This window comes from Drosophila melanogaster, chromosome 3R (genome assembly GCF_000001215.4).
Source record: "Drosophila melanogaster chromosome 3R".
Lineage (NCBI taxonomy): Eukaryota > Metazoa > Arthropoda > Insecta > Diptera > Drosophilidae > Drosophila > Drosophila melanogaster.
Window position 1 is genome coordinate 8105175 of NT_033777.3, and position 25204 is coordinate 8130378.

A 25204-nucleotide genomic window follows, 5' to 3' on the forward strand; every position below is an offset into this window, starting at 1 on the left:
AATTTCAAATTCAACCGCAAAGTCTTCAGTGTTGGTGAATTTGGTGAGCGTAGAGTAAAGTTTCAGCTTGTTAGCCTTTTTTAACTGTAGTAGCCTCTGGTCACACTAATCGCGTCTTTATCAAATTCGGTTATCAAATTTGTTTTGCGCCCGTTCATTCGTCTTGCGCTCATTCATTCGGTCATTCATTCGCCTTTTGAATACCGCTTCGAACGGTTGTGTCTACATCTTTGCACAACGAGTTCGAAAAATAACTAAGCTCCGCGCGAAAACAGTAGGAAATTAAAACTAGAATATTTCTGGTAAAAACATTTATCATTGGATACAATAATTTTAACACGAATCGTGAGAAGAGGAAGCAAACAATTAATACTAAAATAAAATATAAAAACGAGATCTACAACCCGCGCGTTTTTCGATTAATGAATTAAAAATAAGTGTGCGTGCTACAAGTGGAAATAAAACTCGATTTCTGGGCCCCCGACTTTTGGTTGCAACACACTTTATAACGGGAAGTGGCTCAACAAGTGGCTCGGGGATTATCTAATAAAGCCCTCCTACCGAAAATCATACTTAAATAATATAGATTATTATACGGGCAGAAAGCAACAAATAAAATATACATATATCAATTTTAAAACAACCAAAGGCCCCCATGTGTATGTGTGTAGTGTGAGCGCGTGCATATGTGTGTGAATCGAGAAACGCAGAGCAGCAGCAACAATAATAGCAACAACACTACAACGGCAACGTCAACAGCACGCAACAACAACAGCCACAACGGACGCTGTGAGTGCGACGGAGACGGCGACAGCGTGAGTCATATACAAAGTGAAATGAAAATGCGGATAAAGCGAGAAGCGCCGTGTCTTCTGTTATTTATGCCAATCCAAAATACCAACAACAACAATCGCATTGGTGGTAAGTACAAAAAGAAGCGAAAAAAAGAATCAAATCAACAGAAATAAGCAATAAGAAAAATCGTACAATTTAAGATTACACTCAAACCAATCAAAAGAGCGGGACAGGGAGAACGTATTAATCCCTCTCTCTTGCTCTCTTGATTTTTACCGCTCGGCATGCTGTTTACTTTTGCTGGGGCGCGAAAGAGAGGGGGAGCACACGTAAGCGTCTCCATTTCATTTCTACAAAAGCAAAAACAAGCAAAAAGAAACGAACTCGAGAGAGATCAGACTCAGAGTCAGTTACTTTTTTTCGCTCCATACGTGACTCACAATTCGCGTGTCTTTCAAAAATAAAAGCAAAAGAAGCGTTTCGATTCGTTTCTGTTGGCTGGATAAATGAAAAAAAAAATCAGTCAGTCCAACAAAATACGAGTACAAATAAAAAAAATAAAACAACAGAAAAAATGTAAAGCAAAGCAGGTTTCTCAAGCGGCCTGGCAACGCTGAAAAACCCGCTTTGAAACGACCTTTCGAGTACGAATTCATCGGCACAACAACAACAGAAGAAGGGAGAAGCGTGCGAAGGAGGAGGCCAAAAGGGGAGCAGAAGGAGAAAAAGCAACAGCCGCGGCAACAACTCAAAACTGAAGTTGGGAGTCGGTAAGAAAGAGCGGAAGAGCAGGAAGGGTTAGTTGCAAGGGCCAGGGGCGAAACTAAAAAGGGGTGCCCTCGTTGAGTCAAAGTTCCAAAACATTTACAGAATAGTTGAAATTTATTAAATATAATATAAGTTGAAGCATTACAATCGCTTTATAAATCACTTAAAATTAATATCATCTTAAAGTGAAAGATTTACTACCTTGTTGCCAAGTTTTTTTTAGACAATAAACAGCGAATTACTAATAACAGTAAACATAATGGCGAATCGCAACCCAAAAGTTGGACAAAATAGTGAACAGAAAGCTGATGCATAGCTCATTTCCAAAAGTAAACAAGCCACTGTATACTAATTAGCACTTTCCTATTTTCTACTCTACTTCACACCACTCCCCCCGTTTCCCACACCATAGGCCCCCTTCGAAACCCACACACTCCAGACCCAGACGCCCCTGGAGGTTTGCAATGCACTATTGGCATGCGATTTTACTTGTTTTACTAGCCGCAAACAACAACAACAGCGACAAAAAAAAAACATAACCAACGTTTCCTGCCGCGGTGAAAAGTTGGTTGTACTTTTTTTGAGGCTGTTGCTTTTTTCTGTGTTGTTTTTTGGCTTTTGAGGTCGCTTGGCTGATAACAGCAATTTTGTACCCCAGTAGTTTGCTCGAAGTTGTTTTGCTTTTCAGCATAAAAGAGACTATACTTTCTGGCAAGGCTGATAAAGTCGATTTGATCAAGTCAGCACAGTCCGAACTCCTAAGACCACTTTGAAAACATAATACAAACTGTAGCATTGGTTATCTTATCAAGTTTTTTCTTTTGACGGACGGCTGAAATGATACCCTTCAATCAAGGAACATGGCTTAAAATTAAAGTTTAGTGTAGGGGGAAAATCGTACTTGAAGTTTTTAAAAACAAATATTTACTACAAGATTAATTTTAATAATATTCGAAGAAATCAGAATGATGCTAAGAACATAAATATACCAGCATTAAAAACCCAAGATTGCCGTACTAAAAAAGTTTTCAACTATTTGTTATTGACAGCTTTTGTTCAGACTTACCTATAAATGAATAATCTGGATTGTGTTTTACTATAATATACTATCAAATTGGTATCGGGCTAGCTTACAAAGCGTTCTCTAATTATGCCTGCTCACTGTGATAAGCGACTTGTGAGCTGCGAGCGAATGTGGAAAACTTTGGCTTTGCATTCGCTCGTAATCAGGCGAAAAAGAAGAAAAAAAAACTCTAGAGCCGAAATAAATGTCTTACGTCAGTTTTGGCAGGCGGCAATCGAAACGAAATATTTTTGCGGTTTTTTTGAACGGGGAACCTGGCGCGACAAGTTTTTCGCACTGCGGTCCATACACGGTCCGTGCTGACATCATGGGTTATAAAATTAAGCAAATCGCTAACCGCCAATTAAAATCAGTTTTTAAATCACCGCATTAATGCGTATTTTCTGGTCTTCGTCTCCTTCCCTCGGCAGCCAATCAGAAGGACTATCCCAACAAGCGGTCCAGGGAGAATCTGGCATGTGACGAAGTGACATCGACGACGTCATCATCAACGGCAATGAACGGCGGCGGACGGACGCCGGCGCTAACCCGCAGCTGCTCCAGTCCGGCGGTCTACGGTAAGTGAAAGTCGGCTAAATGGGGAACCCAGCGCAAAGGTATGCGACCCGAAGACGGGTTTCAAACAATACTCTCTGTGAGTCGGTTAGAAATTTTTGGCAATTATGTGAAAAGTCGTGAATCGTCATGTATTTTGGTATGCAAGAAGTTAAAAACCTAATATTTCCACATGCAAACGTAGAGCATTGCATCTTGAAAACTGTTAGAGATATGATAAAATAATCAAATAATCAAACACTAATCACTCATAGTAGATTGCATAGATTGCAATCTAAAGCTGATCACAATAACTGTGCTAGTTAGGAAGTTACAAAGCATTGCGATCAAGAACGGAACTCAAGGGGCACCATATCGCCAGCCGATCGGGAAATCGCTCGATTGTTCTACTGTTGCATATTTGCATGTACATATGTATGAATAGTGCTGCTTGTGCTTACCATTGCATTTCATTTCCTACTTGGTCCAAGTTCAGCACCCCCTCTACAAACTGACCGTTCTGATAGTACAACATGGCGATAAATTGTCTCAGATTGTCATACAATCTTTCCGTCATTTCGCCCCATCTCTTTCTCGCACTTGTGAGCTCTGCTTTAACATTAAAAACAAACAGTTTTGTTTTTGCTTTGGCACGTGCTGTGAGATAAATCGCTCGCTCTGTAGCGCTCTCTTGCTCGCACATTTAACTCGTATTTTTGCACGTTACGAAATGTGGTGTACGTATATGTACATACATGTGTATGAAAAGTATGCGAAAGCAGCAAAACATATGCAAAACAATAATAACAAAGGTAGCAACAACAACGATTGTCATACAGAGAAATTTTCAATGTCAAACTTTTGCATATTACTCAGTTACTCACGTTGGGCATCGTACTAAATCTCGGCTTTGAGTGGGGTAACCCTCAACTTATACATACTTACATATGTATGTATGCATGTACATATGTACATGTATACCGCTTTTCCACCTGACAAAGGTGTGATCACATCGTGATGGGCTTCAGTATCTTCCATATAGTAATGAATTATTATAGATGAAAAACTAAAAATAATTTTTAGTTCAATCATAATCTCAGGCCTATACTAATGCTAAAAATCATTTGATTTGAATATACATTATCGGTCAATATATTTCCAATGCAACATTTGGAGACAAGTGTTTCTAATGAAACAGTTATTTAAAATTATTTCACATATCTGTAAAAAAAAAAAGTGAATAAGATATAGGGGTGGCAATGACTCACAATAGGTCACAGTTATAATCAATCGTTATTCACCACCAATACAAAGGAAACTTCCAAAATGTAATAATATATTTTTTTACGATATTGGCAATTCCCTGCGCTTACAAATTACCGATCGATTTCTGTTTGGGGATCTATAGACCACCGTCATTACAATGTTTGTTAGTAAAACACTAGCGATTCCTGTTTATCGAATCGACAGCTGAGTCACTGTGGAATTATTTATGAAATCTTTTAATTGCATTCTTAATACATTACTGTGTACTTTGTGTATATTTTTGTATATGTAGTGCTATCAGAAGGGGCTTGCTGGCGTAAATGCCGCAATGACAATCATCTTTACGTGTAAAGTAAAGTTCCAACGTGCTGCCGATGACTAATGCAAGTGATTTCCGTGTGACCCACAAAGTGCAGCCAGCCCAAATAAATAAATATAAATGAAAAACACGAAGTTGCGTTGCCATGGCTCTCAGTGCTATCAATTAACACGCAAGCCAAATGACAAATAATCGATGGAAGGGAGTCGATGAGGTGGGAAGGGGGAGGGGTGTCTATGGCCAAAACCGCAGGGCATGCTGGTCCCTGGGACAGCACTTTTATCTAAACATTACATTGGCAAAAAAAAGTTCGAACCAAATGTGTGTAATTTCAATTCCAAAGTAACATTTAGAGAAGAAGTTCGATTCTTGCACAGGGGAGTTGTACGAAAACGCCATCGAAAGAAGTTCCAGGGTAGTTTTTCTCTTAATGGTAGTTTTATAAGGTGAAATTTGGTTTTTCGGAGTGTAGTTAGACGGTGCACAATTATAGATACACATAGAGAGGGAAGGAAAAACAATTGCGCGGCTCATTGAGAGTGCTACGAACTCGGGGACGGCCATGAGGCAATGTGAAGCCACCCCTCGGCCCGCTGACCACCCTGTCGCTTCCCCCTTGCCCACCCCCACCTTTGGCTTCGCCCACTGCCAATAAAACTGAACCCAACTGAACTGAGACTATGCCTCTGTGTGTGGCATGACTCATGCAACAGCAACAGAGGCCCCAGCAGACGAATCCAATCGAAACGAAACGAAAACGCTCCGCGGTGGTGGAGTAGGTGAAAGAGAAGGAGGGTAGGGGTAGAGGGGTGAACAAAAAATAAACAATTTGTTGTAGCAAAATTTAGACGTTGTGTACAACAATAGATACAGAAAACAGGGCATGCCCATCCCCATCCCCATCCCCATCCCCATCCCCATCGCAATGATCATATGCCCAGACTCTTTTGTTGCATGACATCGCGAATTGGCAAACTTCCATCGCTTTATAGTGCGAGTGAGAGAGAGAGAGAGAGAGAGAGATCCCCGACAATGGTCACTTTTTGTACGGCGTTTGAGGGCAGCAAGAACTTTTCCATTATTTACTCATAAAAATTAATGATCCAATCCAATCCGATCCGCATGTATCTTTGCAGATATAGAAACACACCCCGCCTCGCCCGTTTTCCCGCATCTATTGCTGGGCAATGGACGCGACGCCGACGATCCCAGCAGCGTGGGCGCCAACTGTGTGCTGAACGTTACCTGCCAAAGTCCCAATGAGAGCCATCTGCAGGGCCTCAAGTACATGCAAATACCTGCCAGCGATACGCCACATCAGAACATCAAGCAGTACTTCCAGGAGGCCTACGACTTTATCGGTAAGTTTCCCGGGAAAATCTGAGCCACGATCATGGTTTAACCATAACCACATCAGACTATCACCATAAAAACAATTTGTATATTTATAATATGTATTCCAAAGATACAAGTAATATGAACGCTGAAAGCTACGTTTTTTTTTTACTTAGCCAACAAGAAGTATTACTTTAGAAACAGTATTTTCCATAGAAAAGTTCTAGGAAGATGCAAATGCTTTTAGCTCATTTAAAAAAAAAACGCGCATGGTCGTGAAAGATTCCAAATATTTGACAGAGATTAGCCTCCTATAATGTCAGCCTAATCTTGGAAAAATAATATTAAATTCTGAGGAAGCTAGAGCTCCCCGAATTCAGTCGGAGAATCCGTGTTACGCTTAGTCATCATCTTGGCGATTTGCGATTGCCAATTGCTAAACGTGACTTGTTATTGGATGCCTGGCGGCTTTTTCCGCGGTCAGCGGGCTCATTTGTGGATTTTGCATAACGGTTTTCGTCTGGCTTCCAGTCGCCTTTCTTCTTTGGATCTGCTTGGAAAATTCGTTATTGACTTTTTGGTTTGCCCCTTTTTTTTGGCTTGTTGTGTTGTGTGTGTGCTCTTGGCATTTCGTGCTGCCCTCAGCGCTTTTTCCACACAACCAAGCGCACTATACAAATTGTTAATTTTAAATGAAAATAATAATATGTAGCCGCCTGCTTCACTGAGACGCAAAAAAGGGGGCACGAGGTGGGAACGAGGAGAGAACTTTAGCCGTGGAATATAATGCTGACGTCAATCGCATTTTTCCATTTCCATTTTCTATGTCCAAAGCTGTTCATCAAGTATTTTTGTTTTGCTTTTTTTATACACATATGTATGTATATATATTTTTTTTCATCCAAGCTAATGTCTTGGCACGTGTGCACGAGCTTTGTCGTTCTTATTGCTGCTTTTGTTTCTAGGTATTATTAATGTTTTTTGTAGCGTCTGTGGTTTAAGTAGTGCAAATATTTCATTTAAAACAAGCGCGAGAAAAAAAGTGTGGGCGGGTATGAGCGACCGACGACCTCCAAACTAGACGTCTCTAAAAAGTGATATTATTGTTCTACACAGCCACGGATTGTATCGTACTCGGTTTTCAAAGCATATGCTTAATTTTAAATGCCTTTGACCCTATTTTAAGTAAATATGAGTATTTGTTGGATTATATTTCAGTACCTTGAATGAACAGGCCAAATTCGTAAAAGAAACTATGTGTATGAAATGGATCCTAGACCTTATTCATATTATAAATTGAATTACAGGTTAAATAAAGTTATTTTATTTTAAAATCAGCAATAATCCTTCTTCATAAAATAAAGTTAAAAGGCTCAATGTGCCATTTTAATCTTTGTTATAATCTTAAGTTAATAGCTAATTTGGAGTAAACCGTAAAAAATTTCAAAGCAAAGCTCAAGTCAAAGTAATTTCCAACGTGGAATACATGTACATATCTATCCAACTCCCTCGCTCCCATGGAGGCAATTGGGGTGCGTTGATAAGGAGCAATGCTCCTTCCACCTCAAAAAGTTTTTGTTGTGACTTCTCCTACGCTTATCCATTCGCCTCTCTTCATCGCCTCCTTCGCTCCTTCCGTCCTCTGTCCCTTCTTCTTCTTGGTCGTCGCATTGTTGTTGCTGTTGCGTGTTGGCGTTGGCAGACAGCATGGCGGCAGCGGCGTCGTCGTCGCATTGTTGTTGCTGCCGTAACTGTGTTGCGACTTTGGCCACACTGAAAAACATAACTGATAGAAATAAGGATTTGAAAAAAAATTACTCTTTTAGTTCACACCTACTCATTTAGTTCCACCTGAGATTTGGTGCTTCAATATTTTTTAAAACGTAAGATGGTATAATATTCTGTCTAATCTTAACGAAACGCCTGAGTTACTTGAAAGCTATAGCCTTGCGAAGGTCGATCTTTGTAGATAAAAGTTTATCATAGAGTAAACTCGGTAGAATATGATAATAGGAGCCACAACTATAGCCGTTTTTGTCGGTGCAGACAAGTTTGCACGGGCAATGGAAACTTTATGCAGATTGCAGCACCAACAACAAGGCTAGCTAACCCAACCAGCCAACCGCAAACGTCCTTTCTGATAAGGGTTGTGTCGTCGACGCGCCTCCTGCGCTGCCCGAGTGTTAATGTATTTTTGGCCACCACTGTGCCCTGGCTCGATGATGACTCATCGCCATTACGTTTCGTTGTTCGTTCACAATGCAATGTGGAACACAGAGAGCGAGATGGCGAGAGAGTGGGTGGGCGATAGGTGGTGGTGGGTGGGTGGATGGATGGATGGTTGGGTGAACGGTACAGCCGCATCGATTTTTCTGTTGGCTTCTTATTGTTGCTATTTATTGCGCCGCCAACGGCACTTCTCACCCCTCTCTTTTCCTCCGGCGCTGTTTCGTTTTGGCATATGTTCTATTTTTGTAAACATTTCGGTTCCTGTTCATGAGTCATCGATTTGGTTTTTTCTTCTTTTAGTGGGTTATCCTTGTGCGTGCGGCCTCGGCTGTTGGTGTTTTATGGTCGTTGTTGTTGTTGTGGATTTCAGGTGCGGGGCGCAGCAACAGCTGGTTAATATCGCTTCCTCTCTCGCTTGCCTGCGCTCTTTATTTTATTTGCATCTGTCGGATCAGAATCCTTGGTTCAGACTTCTTTTGACCGCTACACAGAAAGAAATCTAAGTAACAAATTTTTAAAATGGGATTAAAGCTTTAAAAAAATTTTAAAGTGTGCTTCTATTAATTGTTGCTCCTTAACTTCGCCGCTTTTATACATGCTTAAGTATTATTTTTATAAATGCTCTACCTCTCTCGCTCACTCACACCCGCGCAGCAACACATTAGTACTCAGGCACGAAGTAACGGTGGGTGGGGAGACGGACAAGAGAAAGAAGAAGCAAAAGGAGGTGGCGGCGGCGGCGGGAAAGAAGAAGCAGGGAAAAGTATACGTACAATTTTGTACTGAGTGCATGAGTCATGATTTCGCTTCTCTGTTTGTGTTTGTGAGTTTGTGTGTATTTGCCCCGGCCTTTTGCGCATTCGTTTTTGGTTTGCCGTCGTCACCTTATGCCTATTATTATTGTTTTATTTCGCCTGAATATATGCTGATCCCCTTCTTAGTGAGCTTCCTCTTCTACCGTACAACTTATGATTTCTCATTGTTCCGCTGCTTTTCGTTTTCCATTCATTATAACAGCACTTTGTGTGCGCGGGGGTGGCGGGGTGTTGGGGGATGTGGGGAAAGAGGAAGCACCGCTATTTTGAAGCAGAGCTTAAAATGAACTCAACGCCGGCAGAGGCAGCGGCAGTGGCAGCGGCACCGGCAGAGGCTCATTAGGCGACGGTAGAGTTCGAGGCCCCAATTGTTGTTGTAGTTGTAGTTGTCGGATAATGCTAATGTCATTATGCTGTGTCATTAACATGAACGATAAACCAAACCGAGCCACTTGGCCTAGAAAGCAATCAAAGCCTCAATTGTCAGGAAATTGAGCGGTATTTCAATCGGTAGTATTCGCTCTATTTTACTTGTAATGGAGATTTAAGCGTTACAAGGATTTTTCAGATATCCCAAAAAGTTAAGAACTAAAAAATTAAAGACCAATTTACTAATAACAAATGAAATTTGCATCTATTTCTGTACATATGTATGCAATGTTTTGTTTCATAAACCAAGAAAAAGAGGTAAAATCTTACTTCCTTCAAGGTATCTGACATTTTTAAACACAAGGCCATAATTATAAACAAACGTTCCGCTTAAATTGGCCAAGAATACCAGATGCTGAGGTAAATAAACATAATAGCAAGGTTTAAATTCGAAATAGAGATCTCTCACAGCAATGCTCGATCTATTATCTATTATCTATTATCTAGGGGCTTTCTAGCCGATTCCACATCCTTTCCTACGATTGCCATCCAATTTGTCAACTTATCGCCGCGATGTCTGTACTGACTGTACCCATATTATTTGCGCGCCAAGCTATCAAGTTATCAAGCCGTCAACTTTTATCTGCCAACGACGGAGAGGCCTCTTTGGCGAACTAACTTAATCTACAACGGAGCATACAAACACACATATGTACATATATAGATTTGTATATATACGGTTACAGGTTACGTTTACGGGGCATTCGAAGTACAATTACGGGTTGTGGACACACGGTCGTAGAAGCAGCTAAGCAAACTGAAAGCTGAGGCCCCTCGAGAACATTTGGCGATAGTCACATTCTATATACATACATATATACAATTGGACAGCTGATTAGATAAAACTATGAATGCATATGTTCAAATATATACCGAGAGTTTAGAAAATAGATTGTTCTAATATAAAAAGTCAATATCGTTGTCCCAAGTAACTCAGCCAAAAAGTACTCAGTATAAAATGAGAGAACCCAAAAAAAATCAAAATCCTTCGGCTAATGAGTAATCGAGAATCCGTTGGCAGACAACAAACAAAAAAGAATTAACCGAAACAACAACCAAAAACCCGAGGTGACATTTTTGTTGGCCCCCGTGCGCATAATTTCAATATTCGTCAGCCGGCTATTTTTAAAATGCAAAAATCGACCAAGCGAAAAAAAATGAAAATATTCGCACAGGAATTTCAAATTTGAAATTTGCGTTGCGGCTTCGTTCTTTTTATTGTTGTATCGAATGTATAAGGCTCTTAATCATTTTAAAAGGGAACCCGAGGCCCACACTTCCTCGTTTTTCTCTACAGAGAAAAAAATATGATTAATATACACATGAATTATTTAGAATATCACTTTTAAGATCGTAAGATGGGATCGTTATTACTTCAACGAAAAAGTCTCGTCAATGGGAGGGTATACAAAAACAACTCATTGTGTACTTATTCATCAATACCTTCCTTTTGAGACTTTTGCGCCCGCGCACTCTGTATTTTCCAAGTGTTTGATTTGCGCGCAATTTGTTTATGAAACATTCCGTTTGTTGTTATTGCCGCTGCGCATGCTCTTCGTGAATCACCCGAGGAGAGCCCTGATCCATCTACCTGCCTCCCTCACTCACTCACTCACTACCCACTATTCACCCCGACCCGACCCGCTTAAGTTGAAGGCGACTTCAAAGTGCAGGCTGTCTTGTTAGGGGGGCTTTGTTGTTTCCGTATGACTCGACACGTCAAAGTCGAGATTCGCCAAGTTGAAGGTCAAGTTGAGATCCCACTCTCTTTGTTTTCGATGATTCAGCGGGGTCTTATCGCCATTTAAGTGTCCTGGCACTGGCACCTGCCGCACTCAGACTCACACTGCGGCTGTCTCTTTCGGTCGGCATACGGCCGTCTCTTTCTGGCTGAATCAGAAATCCGTATGAGTAAGCGGAGTATTCTTAATGATAAACGGTCGCCGAAAGTAATTAAATATTTCGAACATAAACAAAACTACTTGTTGCTTGACAACGTGCTTTGGTTAAAGCAGCCAGCAGTATAAAAATAACATCAAGCTAAAGAAGTTCATAACAAACTGAGTGTTGAAAAATGGTTACTTTATTAGGTAATTAGAAGTGTTAAATGCCATTCAAGTAAAATTTACTATATTTTTAAAAATATTCTTAGTTTAATTGTTTTCTTATGATCCTTAAGGACATTTCCTTGTGTTATTACCAACTATGCATCCTTGGCTCTTGTGCTATTTCCCTGAACATTGCTGTAAAACATAAAACAGCTCATTCATATATCATGTTCCTCCTGCTCAAAGGTTGTTTCTGTTTTCGATTCTGATTCCGATTCTGTTGCCGTTTCTGTTTCTGGCCATGACTCAGAGGGAGTTGCGAGAGTTTCGCGCCCTCGAACACATTTGGTTGACCCTTGGGTCCGAGATCCGGGACTTAATCATCACGAGAAAAAGTGAAATGATGCATTGGGCAAGCGGACATTGAGAACAAGAACCGAAAACGACGCGACAAGTCGTCATCGTCGTTGGCTGGCGAGACGGCGATACCATCCACCATATAACCCCATTTGATCCCATACCATCGCCCTGGCATCCCAGCTGTCAGACAGTCGTCTGCCACTTGGCCCACTTCTGAGCCGAAATCATCAGATGACGCACCCGGGGGCCGGACAGTAAAATGAAGAAAAAAAAGAGACATCGCTACTGTTGCACTTAATCATACATTCATTGGTGTAAGAATTCGGTGACTACGACTACCCAAAGTTGGCATTACGCATCGCCCCCGAAATGGAGTCACGACTCTCAGCCCTTTGGAATGGTGGCAACGTGTACTGCCCCATTATAGGCACGACACGACGGGATCCATCAGTCATTCACAGTCATCGGCGGAATATGTGCTCCGGTGAACTAAGTTGTTTAGTCATACGCATGCAAGGCTCTATTGGCGATTAGTAATTCCCCACAGCATATATGGCCGCATATTTGTCACGAACAATAAACAATTACCAAAGCCCGGCTTCCCAATAATCGATCAAAGCGTCCGCTTTGAGTTCCGTTCTCTGGGATCGAAACTTAAACAGAAAAATGCAAAAATTACGGAAAAAGATAAACAAACAGATTATTTGTTGGCTTTCTTTACGCACATATACCCATGATGACTAGTTTAAAGAAAACAGTTATATGATGCTATAAATGATACAGCATTTTACAAAATTGTAAACTAGTTTTTCCTAAAAATGAACTTTATTTGATTTCTCAACACTTCTAGTTCTCAGTTCTTAAATTGAACCCCAGTCCAATTAGCCCGAACAACTTCATAGTGACTCAAACTAGACTTTTGCGAAATTCATTCATCATTAACTAGTGCTAGTTGTGGCTAGTTTTTGCGAAACTCCTTAGAATTAGTCCCCCTGTCATTATGCATTATAATATCTTGGACCGTTCTAGCCCACATATGATATGAGTCATGTGGCAGGCGCGTTTACGGCGCGTTTTATGCGCGATTTTAACTGTCTGAGCGACGGGGTCATTAACTAAGAGGATTTATGAGCGCCGTGTGAATGGAACTCAGCTGAAAGGCACGGAACAGAACGGAACGGAACGGGGACGGTGACCAATTGTCTGCCATTGTACGCTTAATGGCCATCTCTCTTTATCTATTCGTCTGTCGTTTTGGCCTCCTCCATCCCTTTATTCGATCCGATCGGTAGGTCTATTTTTGGCCAGCCTACAGATTGTTCATCCTCTTTATTTGCCAATTTTGATTCTGCCACTGGTAAACTCACAGAATGATGGTCAATGATTCCAATATCATCATATCTACGTTTAACAAACTATCTAGCTTAAGAAAATCTTTTATGGATTTCAGTATGATAGTTTTGTAAACCCCATTTCTAAGTCGAAACCATGACAAATTACTCATTTTGGTTGCTTCATCTAGCTTGTCTTGTGAGGCAAGAATCCATTTTGGAGACTCTGACGTCCGTTCTTTGGGTACTTGAGCACCCAGAACCTCTGTTTTCTACGGTTATCTTTGAATGGTAGTTAATTATTTATTTATGATGGATTTTCCCCGGACGCGCTTATCGTTGCTATATCATCACAATCGTACCGATAACACGGTTAACTCGATTTAATGTCACTTGACTGGTTACTGTGTAAACTGCAATTCATAGTTGTAGTCGAAATTTGTGAAATCGAAGTAGGGAAGGTCTCCTTATCGGAGTCCACTTTGTGCCCCCACTGTTCATTGATAAATCAAAAGCGCACTGCTATCTAACCACTTTAGCTAAAATAGTGGAAAAAGGGGTGGGTCACGGGCGGTTATTATATATATTGTATAGTGATGACTGACGAGCAGCCAATATGGTTGCAATTTGTAGTGAGTTACACGCGCCTTCCAGATTTATCGCTGATATCACCTCCTGGCTACATGATAAGAAGAGGAGTTTATTTTATAATGGGGGTGTGCAGAGTGCACTGCGCGAAAACGGGGTTCGGTTGGGATGATGGGAGGGGGGGGAGGGGGTGGCAAGGGTAGGCGCCTGCCTGGTGACTAACAAGGCTTCTGCCCGACTGGCTGGTTATCAGCTGTTTGGAAATCAGACAAGTGTGTTGCCTTGTTTGTATTATGAGTAAGCATCGCATCGATTAGGAAAGGCTGCACCATTCCCCCTATAAAAACCCCTCTCGGAAGCCACCCATTTTTTTTTTTTTGCTCACCACCAAACCCAAAATCACACCACAACCAATTCCTGTGCGATAAGATATAAAGCTTATTTTTCGATGGTGGCTTAATATGGTTACAGTCATACTTCTATAATCAAAAACCAATGTTCCCATCCAGGCTGATAAATTTCTATATAAAAAAAAGTATAAAGTTTCTATGTATAAAATACAACAATATTATTATATATATTTATAAAAAAAAGAAGCGATCTCCAGTTATATTCTTTTGTATTACAACACATCCACTTTGGTGAGTCGATACTGTACATTAAGTATGGTGAGCCTTGGAAAAAAGTGCGCCGTATGCTGCGGATTCTTCTGGACTCTCTTTCTCTTCCTTCTGCCGCTTATCTTTGGCCAAAAATAACAACGTAAATTATGAGTTAATGTGCCCACGTGTGTGTGTGTGTGCTTGCGTCTGTGCAAGTGTGCGAGTGTGCACTCGTGAGGGTATAAAAATGTTCTGTCAATAAGCCTCACCACTTTGTTGTTGTTGCTATTGCTGTTGCCTCTGGCGTTGATGATGACTCATATCAGCAAAATTCACACAGTTGAGTTGCCGAGCGAGAGAGTGGGAGAGCGAACTCGAAGAGCGAGAGGCGGCGAAAAGCCCACAGCGCAGGCACAAATACACTGAAAGTATCGACAGGGCGATATCAACACAGCGGCAACATCATCGAAGCTTCCACGTTCGACACTCGAAATTCGAAAAGTTTCTCCGTCGCTAGAGATGCAAAACAAGGCCTAAAAATAGCTAAAATAAGAAGCTAAAAAAAAGACAATTCTAAACTAAAGAACTGATCTTAACGATCAAGTCAGCTCAATCGTGATCAAGGGAATATATAATACTTGTATTTTATTATTAAATTTCTTACATCACAATAGCTAGAAAAAAAATCATCAAGCAAGGGTGTTCTATGATAAGATAGTAGCTCATAATCATTAAGAGCCCCCAATTGTATTGTAGCATATTTTTCGAGCAATAAACTTTTTACCATCTTTATCAGCCGACTAAAACGCACCTTTTCCCCTTGATATTTTGCAGAAGATGCACGGAAAACGGGTTCCCGAGTGCTGCTGCACTGCCACGCGGGGATTTCGCGGAGCGCCACCATTGCCATCGCCTACGTCATGCGGTACAAGTCGCTCTCCCTGCTGGAGGCCTACAAGCTGGTGAAAGTGGCCCGGCCGATCATCTCGCCCAATCTGAACTTCATGGGCCAGCTGCTGGAGCTGGAGCAGAATTTGCGCAAGAGCGGAGTCCTGGCGCCCGCAACCCCGCACCTGAATAGTCCTAGCAATCCTTCGTCATCTTCTGTGGGATTAAGCACCCAATCTAGTCAACTGGTGGAGCAGCCAGAGGAGGAGGAGAAGCGGGAACAGCGGGAACGGGGTAAATCCAAGTCGGATAGCGAGGCTATGGACGAGGATGGGTTTGATTACGATGATGTGGACAGCGGCTCCGGCAGCCTGGCGGGTAGTAACTGCTCATCCAGATTGACCTCGCCGCCAATTACCCCGGATGACGAGGCGCCCAGCACTTCGGCGGCAGCGTCGTCGGTTTCAGAACTAGATTCACCCAGCTCCACAAGCAGCAGCAGTGGCATCTGCTCACTGCTGCAGTCCACCAGCTCATCCGTATCACCCCGCGCAATCAGCAAGCCAAATCTGCTGTCACCCACGCGGCAGTTGGCTCTGTTCAAGCGGAATTCGCCCGCCAAACTGCGATTGGATCTGGAGTCCAGCTATGCGCCTGCGTCACCCATCCCAAACACCATGCCCTGGCTTTCGGTGCCATCGACGCCCGTCTGCGAGGAGGCACCGGATAGCAGGATTAACCATGTGGCTAGCAATTTGACGAGGGACTGAGATAAGGTGCCTGCGGAAAGCCGCCGTCAAGTAGCAGCAGTGAAAAGAAAGAAAATGTGCACCCAATTGCCGCATTCTTTATGATCAAAACTAAAATTGATAAAGCTGTACGTTTTTCGAAGACTAGTAGAAAATGATCAAGTTTTGATGTATTTTATAACTACTTGTTTACTGAAACTAAGGAATTTTTTACCTGGCTGAAAAAATTTAGATTTTATTAAGTCAGAAACGGCGAGAGGGCTGATACTTCCTATTAAACAAGGTGATGCTAAATGGTTTCTGAAGCCACCTCTGCAACGTGTAAATAAAAACGTTCAATATCTGTACATACAAACGTACCTAAAACAAAACACAAGGGAAAGAAATACCAATTGCAGCTTAAACTATGTACTTGCAATACCTTTTAAGAGCTTTTGTAATGTATTTCCTTTTCGCCCCTGAACCAACCAACCACAAAGCGAAAACCACTAAAATAATCCAAAACAAGCAACTGGAGAAATTGTTTAAGAGAAAGAAAACCTCGTACATGTTAATTTAGTTTAAATTTAGTTGTAAGCGATTCTTAACTTACCTACCTACATATATATACACACGTAAACTATATTAAACTTCACATAGAACAATGAAATCCAAAATGCACTGCAACTATTTCTGCTGACTTGCCACACAAATCGAACCCAACCCAATTCCCCCAACAATATTATAAACCCCGCCATATGCACAGCAAAGATCTTATCAAAACTGTTCTAAGTTTTATCAATCCGCTATAGCCACTCTAATAGTTTAGTTACTTCTTGAAAGTGAAAAAAGTTTGTGTTTTCTAGTTTTAATTATTTATATGAAGCGAGTGTGTGAGAGGATTATGATTCATTTCGTATTAGATCGTAAGTCTATTAAGCTAAGCTACACCTGAGCAGTGTAACGCGAATGCTAAGTAAAAGGAAATTATAATAGTAACCAAACCAACTGCTGTTTTCCTTTGCATTTTTTTAACAGGACCGCCAAAATGTTGAAAACTGTTATATATTTTGAATATATGGAACATAAAAGCACTGCTTTGTAGCCCTGGAGCGCAGCCAGCCCTGCCGGTGAAACTTGGAAACATCGATAACAAAGTAACTGGGTATATCGAATTGTGAATATAGTAATTTTTTTTTTGTATATATTTGTCATTTGAATTTTATAATTCATTAACATTTACTGCTAAAGGCTGCATTGGATATAGTAAAATTAAATTACATTTATGATAAGCTGATCTTGATGAAAAGCAGATATGGTAGGCACAGGTTTAAATTTAAGTTTGTTTTTATGATTTCCAGGACGATTAACCACATGCTCAAATTTAATCGATAATCTTCCCTGGTTGCGATACAACTCTCTTCTAAGAGCGTAGACAGAAGCGTTAGTTTATAGCACACACACAAACGCACGCGGTGTCAGCGAATTGCAAAATCAGCGTTTTCACGTGTGCTGTTGTTTTTTTTCCAACGAATCTCACCAAAATAAAGGGTTCCAATATGTCGGATCTCGATTGGGACGATCCAAACTATGTCGAGAAGCCGGCGGTGCATCAGGAGTACTCCAAGCCGAATAATAAGTACGAAAGGAGTATCCGGCGAGATGGTAACTCACGTGCATACAAAGGAGATCGAAATGACTACGGCGGAGAAGGACGAGGCTATCGCGCTAAACGCAATGATTATGGCGGTGGACGTCGCGACAATCGGGATAATTACGGAGCAGGGCATCGTGATAGTCGCGACAGTGCCGGGGGAGGAGGAGGAGACTTTAGCGAATCCTTGAGCATCGCTTCCGAGATGGTCGGAAAAGTTATTGGAAGAGGGGGCTCCAATATATCCCGGATCCAGAACGACTTCAATGTCCGCGTCAAATTGGACAAGTGCGACTTAATAGTCAAGATAACTGGTAGCATCCAGAGCAACGTCATCGATGCTATCAATCACGTTCGCAAGCAGGTCACTAATTCGGGTGATAGGGGACAGGATCGCGATAATAGGGACCACGGTTCCAATGAAAGATATGACGGAGGCGGATACGACAGATACAAGGGGAATAGCTACGAGTTCAATCCCACTTCTTCTGAGTCCAATAAGGACAATGGGGATCTTACGGGCATCATTGATTGGGAAGCCCTGAATAAAGCTTCGGTGAGTACAAAAGAAAAATTAGATATTATACGTTCTAAACGATGTATCCTTACAGATAGCAGCTACTGCGGCACGGTGGTCCAAGTGTCCACCGCTAACAAAGAACTTTTACAAGGAGGCTCCTGAAGTGGCCAATCTGACAAAATCGGAGATTGAGCGCATTCGCGAGGAGAACAACAAGATAACAGTTTCTTATGTTTTCGAGCCAAAGGAGGGGGAAACGTCACCGCCTATTCCAAATCCAGTTTGGACCTTCGAGCAATGCTTTGCCGAATATCCAGATATGCTTGAGGAGATTACCAAAATGGGCTTCTCCAAGCCCTCGCCCATCCAATCGCAGGCGTGGCCCATTCTCCTCCAAGGTCATGACATGATCGGTATCGCCCAAACAGGCACTGGCAAAACACTAGCCTTCCTTTTGCCCGGAATGATTCACACCGAGTACCAGAGCACGCCCAGGGGCACGAGGGGCGGAGCTAACGTTCTGGTGCTGGCACCCACTCGGGAGTTGGCTCTGCAAATCGAAATGGAGGTCAAGAAGTACTCCTTTCGTGGCATGAAAGCGTAATTATCCTAATCGAACATGAAGTGAGTTCCCTTTTTAACCAAAATAACACAATTTGCAGGGTTTGCGTGTACGGCGGTGGCAATCGCAACATGCAGATATCCGACTTGGAGCGCGGTGCGGAGATCATTATCTGCACTCCGGGACGCCTGAACGATTTGATAATGGCCAATGTCATTGATGTAAGCACCATCACTTATCTGGTGCTTGACGAGGCAGATCGCATGCTGGACATGGGTTTCGAGCCGCAGATCCGGAAGGTGATGCTAGACATACGTCCGGACCGTCAGACCATAATGACGTCGGCCACTTGGCCACCAGGAGTACGTCGTTTAGCGCAGAGCTATATGAAGAATCCCATCCAGGTGTGTGTCGGATCGCTCGATCTGGCAGCCACGCACTCGGTGAAACAAATTATTAAATTGATGGAGGATGACATGGACAAATTCAACACCATTACATCTTTCGTTAAGAACATGTCCAGTACGGACAAGATCATCATATTTTGTGGACGCAAGGTTCGTGCTGACGACCTATCCAGTGAACTTACGCTGGATGGTTTCATGACCCAGTGCATTCATGGTAATCGCGATCAGATGGATCGTGAGCAGGCTATTGCCGATATTAAGTCCGGCGTCGTGCGCATTCTGGTTGCTACCGATGTGGCATCACGTGGCCTGGACATTGAGGATATCACGTAAGCAAATTTTTCGAGTCGAGGAACCCATTAGTCATTATTTTTTCATCCACAAAGACATGTCATCAACTATGATTTTCCGCACAACATCGAGGAGTATGTGCACCGTGTTGGTCGCACCGGACGTGCTGGCCGACAGGGCACATCAATAAGCTTTTTTACGCGCGAGGATTGGGCTATGGCCAAGGAACTAATTGAGATACTGCAGGAGGCGGAGCAGGAAGTGCCCGACGAACTGCACAACATGGCTAGACGCTTTAAAGCCATGAAGGACAAGCGCGCTGCTGAAGGTGGCGGTTTTGGAGGAAGAGGTGGTCGTTTTGGAGGCGGACGTGGCGGCGGACGCCGAAATTTCGATCAATTTCAATACTGATTCATTCTACATTTTCTAGTTATAAGAGACTAGAGCGCATTGAAGTGCCTTGCCAAAAATTGTTTAACTATTTATCTATTCCAATTATAGATGATCATAACCCAAAACATGCCGTGTTAAAAGAACACGCGATTTAAATGTATCAAACTAAGAGTTTAGAATGTTTATTGAGCTTAGTTAGTGCCACCGGCGTATTTCTCCAGCAGTTCCCGTTTCCGCTGGCGCAGCAGTGCTTCCTGTACATCTTGTTGCGTCGGCACGGGAACGTGAGCGGTGAACTTGGATGCCAATAGGCCATGAGGATCCTCCACGGCGGCTCGAGCCTTGGCATCCTCGATGGCTTCGCGTGCTGGTCCCGAAAGGGGATATATTTCATCCTCCTCTTCGTCATCGATTATGCGACCATCTCTGGCCATTTTCTCCCGCCATTCCTGCACGGCCTTCTGAATGGCCGCTCGTTCGATGCGTTCCTCCAGAGGGATCAGAACACCATCTTCGTCATCTCGATAGCCGTAGTATTCGGCATCTATGTCCTTCATTAGTTCAGCGCGTGATTTCCTGGGTGGCGGCGGAGGATCCTGTTCAAAGAGCTCGCGAACACCCGGCAGATCCTTGGCGGCTCCAAAGTATTTGTAGCCTCGATTGCCGGGAACTTCACGGCCCTCCGCATCGAACATCTTGGGACCATAGCGTCTATAGTGGGGGCCACCCAATGAGGATATCTGATTTTCCCAATGCCGTTTCTCACGCAATAACTTGTTGATTTCATCGTTCAGATCGCGAATCCGGAATTCTCCCAAGCCAGCTATAAGTGGTCGCTATTAGTGTATATTGTTAGGGAGAAATAAATAAACCGAAATAGGTACCATTCTGTATCTGGGCCACCTTCTTCGATATGTCGCGTATTATCTCCAGGCGGAACTTCTCACATCTGGGCAAATCGTGGCACTCGGAGGCCAAATAGGGCCGGCGTTCCTTTTCACCAGATTCCACTTCTTTTGCGGCCCGCCAACGTGCCAAAGTTGTCCTGTCGAAAATAAGCGGATGAGTGCTGGAAATCTTATGTTATACGTATATCCGGGTTACTTACATTGCCTTCTCTGCATTGCGCGCCTGAAAATATACATGTATTATTCATTTAATTAAAATTAATAAAATTTTCACATCATCTTACCATTTTGTTTACTAACTTCTTCTGCCTTAATTGCCAGTCACAGCGAACTATACGGAAATCGGTTACACGTTATCGATAGCAAGTACAGTAAATATTGTCCAGTAGCGATTTCACATATATTTTAAATGCAATTTATTAATAATATTCCCGATGAAACCCGAAGACATAATATTATTTATTTGTACTTAATATATATATACCATATGAATTTTATTTTCTCTTAATTGGATACATGCTGAAATAAACGATTACCATTCACTACGAATACTACTAAGTACACTACCGCGCACTTGGCCACACTGACCTGCCCAGTTGTTTTTTCACGACAACATTTACGCTCTTTGGAAAAGGAAACCTTTTTTCGCGAATTTCAAGCAGATCCCGACCAGAAACACACCTGCCCCAGGATGTTGGCCCTCATCAACAGGATCCTCGAGTGGTTCAAGAGCATCTTCTGGAAAGAGGAGATGGAACTCACGCTAGTGGGGCTGCAGTTCTCCGGGAAGACGACGTTCGTCAATGTTATTGCAGTGAGTATTTTCGCAGTGGGTGTGTGCGAATTCGTGTGGGTGTATGGGTGAGAGGGTGGTTTTTTTTGTGTGTGGTTGTCTGTTGTGTGGGTGGGGAGGGGGTTCACGGAAAGCCGGGGGATCAGCTACTACTTAAAAAGCATTACAAACCCCCAGTGACAAAGGAATTGGTCTTAGCTTGATTCCCCCACTCTAACATTGTTTATTTCTTATCTTTTCGTACTCCCAGTTTCTTTCACTGCATCCGTAATTAACGCTGTGCTAACCGTTTCCTTTTAGTGGTAAAGTTTACCGTTCCTGCCGCTGTAATCAATAAACCTACATATAGCCCATATATACGCATGTTTCTCCGCACAATGACGCCATTATCAGCACTTCAACCCCTGACCCCGTATTCCCGTACCGCCTCCCTGGTTTTTTTCACACATTTCTGCACGCTGATAATGCGACGATCTCAAGTTACCATTTACTGGAACTCGTAGATAGTTGCATACACTTGCCAGTCGTTGCGGGAGGTGGAGTAACTACTGCCTTTGTGACCGCCTGACTTATTATGAGTCATGTGAATTCGATTCAAATGTCTGCCCGCATCTACGGGAAATTTGTTTGTTCAAGTGCTCCCGAAACGGAAATATTCCCCTGCTTATCACTGCTATTAGACTCCAATTCCGTGTTTGCATTCAGATTCGTGCATTAGTGTAATGTTCAGGTTCGGAATGAAAACAAACTTGTGGGTGGCGCCAATTAGTCACTTTTCCCATTTCACTAGCGACTGCTAACCTATAGTATACCTTTTTAATTTAAACTAAGTCACAGAAGTAACATCTTGCCATTTTAGGAGCTTTCGATTCTCTTATTGAATGCATATGTAAGGTGATTGATGCTGATACAGAACAAAGATTTATGGGTTAGAATCAATTATCAATTTAAGTGTTGTATGTTGAATTAAATTTAGTACCAAAAGACATTGTTTGATCAATACTTTAAGATATTACAATAGTTATTTATTTAAGAGCATTTTCAAAAAGAATAACAAATTTTTTAAGGTTTTGGATGCTGTCATGTGTAAAAAATCAATTTTTTACACGAGTTTTACATTATTTTGGATTGCATACTTCTAGGCTTTGTTCTTTGCTAATATAAAAGTTGTATTTTATTTAAGACACGATTACTTACTAATTATTTTTGTTTCTTGTAGTCCGGCCAATTCGCTGAGGACATGATACCCACAGTTGGATTCAACATGCGCAAGATCACCAGAGGCAATGTGACTATCAAGGTGTGGGACATCGGAGGCCAACCTCGATTCCGATCCATGTGGGAGCGCTATTGTCGCGGCGTTAATGCGATTGTGTAAGCAATAATGATACTTAAGCAACAATCGGTAGTCAAGTAACACTGTAATGTATTAATCAACAGCTACATGGTGGACGCAGCCGATCTGGACAAATTAGAGGCCTCGAGGAACGAGCTGCACTCACTGTTGGACAAACCGCAGCTCGCCGGCATTCCAGTTCTCGTGCTGGGCAATAAACGAGATCTTCCAGGCGCTCTCGATGAAACCGGACTCATCGAACGAATGTGAGCGCCTTAAAATTGTTAAAACTATTTAAAAATTATAAATTAATCATTTAAAATAAATTGCAGGAATCTATCGAGCATACAGGACCGTGAAATCTGCTGTTATAGTATTTCCTGCAAGGAGAAGGACAACATTGACATCACGCTGCAGTGGTTAATTCAACATTCGAAAAGCCAAAGTCGTTAGATAACGAACACCGACATACACACAACTCCGTACCCTCTACACTCACACACTTAGGCACTATATCTCACACATATTTTAATTTTATTGTTTTTGTATTCATTATATATTTTACATTTCGCTTATATGCTTCGATGCGGATTATTTTCAACTGGAATTTTTGCTTAGCGAAAACTGGAATGCGAAAGCAGCGGAAAAGCATAAATTATAAAGACGTTTTAAACTATAAATATATATTAAAACAATATGAATGTAAATTCAATTAAGCAAGTGAAAGCCATAGTTAAAGAAATTCCATGATTGATTGTAAAATATGCAAAAAAAAAATTGTTGAGGTTTTCTAGCTGCAGCCAAAAAACCGAATTGCGATTCTTAAGCCTTGTCACGCTTTTCCTATACTCATTAACATTCACCTAGTTAATTATGATAATTTATATGAAACAGCAATGCAAATTATAAACTACAATAACCAAATTTTGAAAACTGATAACGAGCAAGGCATACAAACAACAGCAATAAAACGAAAAATAAATGAAAAACCAATAAAGACAAATTATAAAAACATTACAAAACCCCAAGTGAGTCTCATAAATTACAAATAACTGAGATTGCGGCGATTGAAAGCATCAAATATTCCAAACACTTGTTCGAATGTAATTTATAGAGTCAAGACGACCAGCATTAGTCGGCCACCCAAATGCAGACGTTGCAGGCTAACAATTGATAGATGCAGACAGCCCTATGAACGCATAAATATTGGAAAACGAGGTGCCATGGCCCTTGGCTAATTAGAAATTCTGTGTGCAGAATCAAGTCACTGCTACCGGAGGATAGCCACGGAGGAGGGGAGCAGGTGGACAAGGGCTCCGACTTCCAGGAATACGCGTCAAGCACGAGCCGTGCGATTGAGTGAGTCATGCTCAAATGCTTGCATGCCCCATGTCTCTGTAGCTTCCTGCTTCCTTTGGAAGTCCGAATACGTAGCAATCTTCCTGCCGCACACATTGCGCGTTCGTTTCCTAAGTCTTTCGTTTTGTCGCTCGCCTCATATTTCAAATTGCGTTAATTACACTTTTAAATGCGGGGTATTAACAGGGCCAGCGATAAGCATCTCGCTTCGCAGCCATTTGCCACAAGCCAAACATTCGGCCACAACTCGAGGCGAATCTCCGAAAAAAAAAGAAAAATATACCGCTAACGATGTGCTCGTAAATTTTCATACCAAAACTATAAACGAGCATCAACAACAAGCCGAAAACATTTGCGAACATTACGCATATGCCCTGTGCTTAGATGTCGTATAAAATCGTAAAGACAAATGGACAGTGCGGTTCATAGCTTTAAAACAACTAATTGATATACTATACATAGAAGTGATGAAACAAATGGTTCGTTGTTTGTCATTGAATTGACGTATTCATTAACTGATTAGTTGACTGGTCTTTAATTGCAAGTGGGTTTATCTGATCTGAAGTTGTCAGCGATAGCAAATTGAATCGACTTTTTTATGCTGATTAATTATTGCAGAATCAATTGGTTAGACAAGTGGAAGTCTTTCGAATAAATGGCTTGTGACTCTATTCGCTTTAACTTTATGAACCCCACTGTATTCGACGTGTAAAATAAAAATGATATTCTTGCTGATGCCACAAAGGCAGACGGTGCTTAGTTCTTTCTGCTTAATTTTCAGCGATTTGTGCGACTTGTGCTGATTATATAATGACAAATAAAACATTCCCAAACAACATTTAAATTTGTTGTAGCTGTTTTT

At 41.9% G+C, this 25204-nt stretch overlaps 4 protein-coding genes and 1 long non-coding RNA gene across 10 annotated transcripts; 3 read left to right on the top strand and 2 right to left on the bottom strand.

Moving 5' to 3' along the window:
• The first annotated feature begins 157 nt into the window (after positions 1–157).
• puc (puckered) lies at positions 158–17120 on the top strand. Of its 2 annotated transcripts, none has more exons than NM_079549.3 (4): positions 158–921; positions 3058–3204; positions 5903–6127; positions 15338–17120. In NM_079549.3, exons 1-4 carry the CDS (start codon positions 687–689, stop codon positions 16159–16161), a joined length of 1431 nt encoding a protein of 476 aa, NP_524273.1. In that variant the 5' UTR covers positions 158–686; the 3' UTR covers positions 16162–17120. The 2 variants fall into 2 exon arrangements, with proteins under 2 accessions (NP_524273.1, NP_001287223.1); NM_001300294.1 differs by lacking the exon at positions 158–921 and adding an exon at positions 1314–1565.
• Positions 7525–8829, bottom strand: lncRNA:CR44331 (long non-coding RNA:CR44331). Of its 2 annotated transcripts, none has more exons than NR_125106.1 (2): positions 7939–8829; positions 7525–7874 (listed from the first exon to the last, which is right to left on the bottom strand). It is a non-coding gene; the product is annotated as a long non-coding RNA:CR44331 (long non-coding RNA). The 2 variants fall into 2 exon arrangements; NR_125107.1 differs by having other exon boundaries at positions 7935–8829.
• Positions 17121–17550: 430 nt separating the features above from the next.
• CG7878 (uncharacterized protein) lies at positions 17551–20099 on the top strand. Its single transcript, NM_141510.4, has 4 exons — positions 17551–18329; positions 18385–18893; positions 18956–19591; positions 19649–20099. Exons 1-4 carry the CDS (start codon positions 17679–17681, stop codon positions 19962–19964), a joined length of 2112 nt encoding a protein of 703 aa, NP_649767.1. The 5' UTR covers positions 17551–17678; the 3' UTR covers positions 19965–20099.
• Positions 20100–20115: 16 nt separating this feature from the next.
• Positions 20116–21183, bottom strand: CG9667 (uncharacterized protein). Of its 2 annotated transcripts, NM_141511.3 has the most exons (4): positions 21139–21183; positions 21055–21077; positions 20831–20991; positions 20116–20769 (listed from the first exon to the last, which is right to left on the bottom strand). In NM_141511.3, the coding sequence occupies exons 1-4, from the start codon at positions 21139–21141 to the stop codon at positions 20138–20140; spliced, it is 819 nt and encodes a 272-aa protein (NP_649768.2). In that variant the 5' UTR covers positions 21142–21183; the 3' UTR covers positions 20116–20137. The 2 variants fall into 2 exon arrangements, with proteins under 2 accessions (NP_649768.2, NP_001287224.1); NM_001300295.1 differs by lacking the exon at positions 21139–21183.
• Positions 21184–21430: 247 nt separating this feature from the next.
• Positions 21431–24661, top strand: Arl8 (ADP ribosylation factor-like 8). Of its 3 annotated transcripts, none has more exons than NM_001300297.1 (4): positions 21431–21668; positions 22867–23021; positions 23088–23249; positions 23316–24661. In NM_001300297.1, exons 1-4 carry the CDS (start codon positions 21546–21548, stop codon positions 23434–23436), a joined length of 561 nt encoding a protein of 186 aa, NP_001287226.1. In that variant the 5' UTR covers positions 21431–21545; the 3' UTR covers positions 23437–24661. The 3 variants fall into 3 exon arrangements, with proteins under 3 accessions (NP_001287226.1, NP_001287225.1, NP_649769.1); NM_001300296.1 differs by having other exon boundaries at positions 23316–24001; NM_141512.3 differs by having other exon boundaries at positions 23316–23676.
• The last annotated feature ends 543 nt before the right edge of the window (positions 24662–25204 follow it).

Coding starts and splice junctions, on each gene's coding strand:
- puc (NM_079549.3), top strand. CDS start 687: ATGTGTGTGAATCGAGAAACGCAGAGCAGCAGCAACAATAATAGCAAC. Junction 922..3,057: donor CAACAACAATCGCATTGGTG/GTAAGTACAAAA, acceptor TTCCCTCGGCAG/CCAATCAGAAGGACTATCCC. Junction 3,205..5,902: donor CTCCAGTCCGGCGGTCTACG/GTAAGTGAAAGT, acceptor GTATCTTTGCAG/ATATAGAAACACACCCCGCC.
- CG9667 (NM_141511.3), bottom strand. Junction 20,992..21,054: donor CGCAATGCAGAGAAGGCAAT/GTAAGTAACCCG, acceptor TATTTTCGACAG/GACAACTTTGGCACGTTGGC. Junction 20,770..20,830: donor GGTGGCCCAGATACAGAATG/GTACCTATTTCG, acceptor GACCACTTATAG/CTGGCTTGGGAGAATTCCGG.
- Arl8 (NM_001300297.1), top strand. CDS start 21,546: ATGTTGGCCCTCATCAACAGGATCCTCGAGTGGTTCAAGAGCATCTTC. Junction 21,669..22,866: donor CGTTCGTCAATGTTATTGCA/GTGAGTATTTTC, acceptor TGTTTCTTGTAG/TCCGGCCAATTCGCTGAGGA. Junction 23,250..23,315: donor ACCGGACTCATCGAACGAAT/GTGAGCGCCTTA, acceptor AATAAATTGCAG/GAATCTATCGAGCATACAGG.
- CG7878 (NM_141510.4), top strand. CDS start 17,679: ATGTCGGATCTCGATTGGGACGATCCAAACTATGTCGAGAAGCCGGCG. Junction 18,330..18,384: donor AAGCCCTGAATAAAGCTTCG/GTGAGTACAAAA, acceptor GTATCCTTACAG/ATAGCAGCTACTGCGGCACG. Junction 19,592..19,648: donor CTGGACATTGAGGATATCAC/GTAAGCAAATTT, acceptor TCATCCACAAAG/ACATGTCATCAACTATGATT.